At 35.1% G+C, this 6000-nt stretch overlaps 1 protein-coding gene across 1 annotated transcript in view; it reads left to right on the top strand.

The window, feature by feature from the left end:
• Positions 1 to 6000, top strand: part of COL9A1 (collagen type IX alpha 1 chain) — a 65086-nt gene that overhangs the window by 8130 nt on the left and 50956 nt on the right. The window contains exon 5 of the mRNA XM_042820097.1: positions 1064 to 1460. Within this exon, the coding sequence (XP_042676031.1) occupies positions 1064 to 1460 (397 nt within the window). The remainder of the gene's footprint in view (positions 1 to 1063; positions 1461 to 6000) is intronic.

The raw sequence follows: 6000 nt of genomic DNA, 5'->3' as shown, positions 1-6000 counted from the left end.
TCCTTCTCCTTCTCCTTCTCCTTCTCCTTCTCCTTCTCCTTCTCCTTCTCCTTCTCCTTCTCCTTCTCCTTCTCCTTCTCCTTCTCCTTTCTTAGCTGTAGAGATTCAGTAATGGCTAAATTCTTGCTGACATAGGATTGATCTGCCACTCAGAAATTAGTTTTGTTCAAAATGCCTACTTACCTGAGAAGTTCTTTTAATGAATATTGGTAACAAAAAGCTTTGCTCCATTTCTCAATGTCTCTATCCCCATGAAATTTAGTCAAATACAACCTTTTCCATGTGACATTCTTAAGTATGGAGACATGGTAAATTATGTGTCAGTGCCAACTCAGTTAGGATGCAACAATTTCACCACACATAAAAACTGAAAAGACTTATTTTTAAAATATTGCATGGGATCCACTGGTACATTTGAGTTAAAAATGACAAAATTATTTTAGACATTAATACATCTGTGTTTGTGCTTTCAAGTCTTGGATGTTGCAGCAGTGGCAAAACAATGAAATATTTTGTATGAGGAAAATCTGTTCTTTGCTACTTGTAGTCTTGTTAGTGTAGGTTCTTAATATCTGCATGATTATCAATAAACGTTTTGTTGAGTGGTTTCTGCTGCAGTGACAGATAATAGATTAACAAAATGGATATTGTCAGGATGAACAAGAAAATGCCTTTGCAAAAGATATTCTTATGCCTTCAAAATTAAAGCTCTGCACTATTTACCCAGCCAAGCAAAAGTCACACTAAGCTGACTGATTTTCTAAATGTAATAAAAGCATCATAATTGTAGGATATACTTTCTAAAGGTAAAATACTAGTCTGCTATTCCTTGATTCGTTATTCATAGAAAGGGTTATCATAAACAATTTACAATAGAGGAAGAGGAACCCACATAGTTCCTACAGTGCTAATGCCTCTAAAGGATATGTCTTCTTAAGACTCTTAAGGTAGAAAAGCACAGATGAAAGAATGTCTGCAGTATAGCTCTACTGAGGAACTGATTCTGTGTGCAGTTTTACAGAACAAATACACAACAAATTCACTGTATTTTGATTTTACACAGTGCAATATATTCCAATGGATTGCCTGATGAATATTCCTTTCTTACTACTTTTCGGATGACTGGAGCCACACTTCAGAAATACTGGACTATTTGGCAGATTCAGGATTCTTCAGGAAAAGAACAAGTTGGAGTGAATCTGAACGGTCCAATGAAAAGTGTTGAGTTTTCTTATAAAGGAGTGGATGGAAGTCTCCAGACTGCATCATTTTTACATTTGCCTTTCTTGTTTGATTCCCAATGGCACAAGCTTATGATAAGTGTGGAAACAAACAGGGTTACACTTTTTATTGACTGTATAAAAGTAGAATCCCTAAACATAAAACCAAAGGGGAAAATCAGTGTTGATGGCTTCGCTGTGCTTGGAAGACTCAAAAATAATCCTCAAATTTCAGTTCCGGTAAGTTTCAAAATCTTGTATTACTAAAAAAAAAAAAAAAAAAGTTTTGTACTTAATCTTTCTATGGAACACATCTTCAGATGCTTTCTTAAAATACAGATGGCAGAGAATAACCCCCTTGGCAGGTAAGTACTAACTCTTAATTTCAAATGTTGTGTGCATACATATAAATAGTGGCAGGTAAGGGATGATTCAAGCTATGTCTAAGTTTCATCAGTGAACTTAGACAACAACACATCTGTCATTGGTTCTATTCTGTCTGGATATATCAGATCTATGTTCCCTTGTTTGTATCATATATGGAGCTTAATCTAGAAGGAAGTCTCAGGACATGGACTTGTGGACTGTACCTCACATCAAAGAGACCAAAGCATTCATTGAACAGGAACTGGGATCTCTCACTTCTTTGTGCACACGAACTATAAGCTAGGGATGAGTAGTCCTGTCTCAGAATAAATATTACATGTAGTTACTACAAAGGGAATATCTCCTACATGAGATTGATCAAAACTCACTATGGTGTGTTCCTTCATTCTTCATTCCTTCATATGGTGTGACAAGAACAGGCAGTCAAATGATTATTTTATATCCTGTTTGTTAATTCAATGCTTAAAATATCCTCTTCATTCTACTATAGTGAGGAGAGAGTTGTTTTGGTGGAGAAAATCACACTGAGAGAAACATACGGAAAATACTGAATGCTTTTGTGCCCTTCTATCAAGAAAACTGAAGATGAAAAACCTCAGGGATTTTATTATTTGACGATCTGATTTAGTTCCCAAGATCAATGATTAATATAAAACACAGAGAAAGTGACATAGTCATAACTTCTGATTTAAGAAAACTACTTGTAGCTGTACATCTGCATTTTTCCTTCTAGACATCAGTGAAAATTTCTTTTCAGCCAGAGTTTTTTCAGCTAGTGAGTCATAATGCATTTTATGCTGAATAATATAAATTTCTTTTTATTTCAAGGATCCTCTTTACATGTCTTAGGAACATATAACATGAACAGCAAAGCACTCATTTCAGAATGAGTTGAATGGCAAAAGAGAATCATATATTTAATATATAGTGAACACTTTCCTTATTACTACACTGCAGATTTGCATCAACTTTGAAGTAAAATGAGTGAAGTGAGATACGTCTTGCATTAACTATGTATATCTCATATTATTTGCCAAAACTGTATAAAATTCAAAGTGTTGCAAGAAAAGCAACATCTCATAATTTGCCATATCTGTATCATATCTGACATCAGATTCTCTTGGAAAATGGTAGCAGAGGTTTCTGAAAGTCGCTGCCTAATATGTTGCTCTCAATGTGGATTAGGATCTATCAGTAGCTGAAAAGCCGTATTAATTCTGCTGAGAACAAAAATTGATCTTTGAAAATATCATTCAATATCATAATGCTAGAGTTGATATTGTCATGATTAACTGTACATTTACTGACTGGTCTGAGGAATATTAGTGGTTGAATGAATGGATGGGATGAAGAAAATATTACATACTTTAAAATATTCTACATATTTTAGTGTGAAAATCCACAGTCTTTGAAAATGTATCTAGATTAAATTCACAGAGAGATGTAGGCAATAGTGTAATAGTACTGAAATGTCCAGTATGAAGTATTACAGCAAATCATGCCTTCAGGTTAGACGCTTTTAAAAACAAAGAGGGTTCCTGTTGCATGATGAAATAGTGGTTGGAGGAGGCAGCACACAAACTAGAAGAGTTACGGTTTTAAGCCGATCTTGTCAAGAACTTGCATTTCCCTCATGCCAGCAAGCGTGCACGTACAGCCCAGAAGGTCAGTGATAACCTGGGTTCTATCAAAAGAGGGATGGCCAGCAAGTGAGGGAGATGACTGTCCCCCTCTGCTCTGCCCTCATGAAGCCTCACTTGAAGTATTATGTCCAAGTCTGGAGCTCCCAGCACAAGAAAAGTCATGGAGCTGTAGGAGCAGGTCCAGAGGAGGGCCACAAATAGCTGCAGCACATCTCCCATGAAGAAAGGTTGAGGGAGCTGGGCTTGTTCAGCCTGGAGAAGAGATGGGTCTTGGAAGACCTTTTTGGGGCCTTTCAATATATGAAAGGGGATTTGTAAAAAAGATAAAGACTTTTTATTTGGCCTGTAGTGACAGGACAGTGGGCAATAGTTTCACGCTGAAAAAGGATAGAAATTGGATATAAGGAAGTCATTTTTCATGATGACAGCAGTGACACACCGAAATAGATTTCCCAGAGAATTTATGGATGCCCCACCATTGCAAGTGCTCAAAATCATATTGGGCTCTGAGCAACCTGATCTTGTGGAAGATGTCCTTACCCATTGCCGTGGATGGGTGATGATCTTTAAGATTCCCTTCCAACTCAAATCATTTTATGATTCTATGATTATGGCTAGAATTAATGAAGTTAGAAAAAGGAGCAGAGGAAAATTGGAATTTTATCCTCCTTCCTCTTACGCCATTTTTGGGTGTTTTCAACCCTGTGTTTATCAGAGATGTGACTTTTTCAGTGAGGCATACAAAAAAAGAGCAGCAAGTAGGCTGGACATTTCAGACATTTTGTGGGGAAAGTGTCTTGCATTAAGTTCTGCCTCATATATTTTTAAGCACTCACATCATTAAGCATTATGTTAAGCAAATGTAAAGCTATTTGTTGTACTGGTGAATGTTAGATATAGGACACCCTACTTCAAGGATGAAAGAGCAAGATGAAATTAAGTCACTTTTACAGTTCATCATTTATTGTGCAAAATATTTCTTTACATCTTTGAAATGTTTGTGGAAGGATTCACGGTCAGTTTTTGAAAAAAAAACTCAAATCTTTTGGGTTAAAAGGTCTTAAAACTGAGGAATATGTTGTAGTTCTTGACAAAAAGAATTATGAAGCGCTGGAACAAATTGTTGAGGAAGAAAGAAGGTAAAAAACTCATTAAGTTTTTAAACCAAACCTACACAACAAAAAAAAACTTTAATTCAGACAGAACTGTTGGCTTGACATAGGACACCCTAGATAGGATTGCATGGCCTGCACTATGAAGTCAAAACTGACAATCGTGGTGGTCCAGCCTAATATTATAAAACTGTAGATTAAGGAAGACCATATACTTTGGAATTATGATAAAGAAAATAAACAAGCAGATAGAATAGATATTTTAAAATGGCTTTATATATTGTACACATTTGTGGTTTAACTTGTGTAATTTGTTTTCTCTTTAAATTGAGTAAAAAAGCTATGGTTGGGTACATTCTAGACTTACCCTTTTACTTGCTTGACTATATTCACTTTAAACATCTCATCAATCTTGGTTATTTAATATGTCCCAGGCATGATTTCTGATTTATTTCCAAGCATTGTTAAAGTATATTACTTCCAGTAGTATAATTTTTAAAGGACATAAACTATGTTCCCTCTTCTTGTTTATATTTTTTCCTTCACTATTCTGTGAGTGCTCTCTTTATCTTGCAGAAGAAATCAGTTTCTTATGAGTGCAAATAATACATCTCATTTTAAAAGATATTATTTATTGCTTGTTGTTACTATGATTGCCTTGGAGGTATTATATAGAGTTCCATTAGAAATAATGTCTTGTCTTTGAGCCTCTAAAAGGACTTCTTCCAAGATTTCTGGAATGTTTTATAGGGGGCAAACTTTCATACAGGTTTACAGCTGCATTTTATCTTTTTTAAATAAAAAACACACAGTATTTCTTTTTTCTTTTTCTTTTTTTGTTTTGTTTAATCTAAAAGTAATTCAAACAATCCATTATAAGCTCAAAGTAATAAATACGAGATTTATAATTATTTCAAAACCAAAAAAGAACCTAATTCCTGAATTCCATGCCTGTTATGAAAAGTTAAGGGCATTAATTTCAAATTGCTCAAATATTAACTGCTGTAAGATGATAGAAATTACCTTAGTTTCCTTGTTTTCAGAGGCCCAGTTTCTCATAATTGGCACTAAACACTTCATTAGAAGTGATCCTTGGTCATTATTTAATTGACATTTAATGCTTTTTACTAGACTAGTGCAGTTATCTGACTTGTAACATCTAAGAGGAAAGTAATTACGAGTATTTGCTGAACAGGGGTCAATTTACAGCATTGCACAGATTATGCCTGTGTAAGATAAAAAAAAAATGCCTTATGTTTTCTTCACTCTGAGAAATCTCACAGAATAAATTGATATGTTTTAAATACATGCAGCTTGTCACTTGAAAGCAAATGTACAGATTGTAAACAATAGAATTCTCCTAGAACAAACATAGATATCATTGATTAAAAATAGCAGAGGAGCTCCCACCTGAAAACTGATCACAGCTGAATTGTAATTTCCCTGAAGGGCTGTTTTTCCTTGAATCATCCCTGAGGCACCAATTACCCTGCAGGGCACAGGGAGACAGCTTGTCCAGAAGGCAGCTGCAGACATGTTCTGATTTAGCCCCAGAGGAATGTCAGAGTTTTTCTTAAAGCCTACAGTACTGTTAAATGCTTAACTATGGACTTATCCTACTCCAGATATTTAAATCTT

Source organism: Centrocercus urophasianus, unplaced genomic scaffold (genome assembly GCF_019232065.1).
Source record: "Centrocercus urophasianus isolate 14NV4802_14NV808 unplaced genomic scaffold, USGS_Curo_1.0 seq_10, whole genome shotgun sequence".
Taxonomy (NCBI): Eukaryota; Metazoa; Chordata; class Aves; order Galliformes; family Phasianidae; genus Centrocercus; species Centrocercus urophasianus.
Note: the sequence above shows the minus strand (reverse complement) of the source record. Positions and strands in the feature narration are given on the sequence as shown.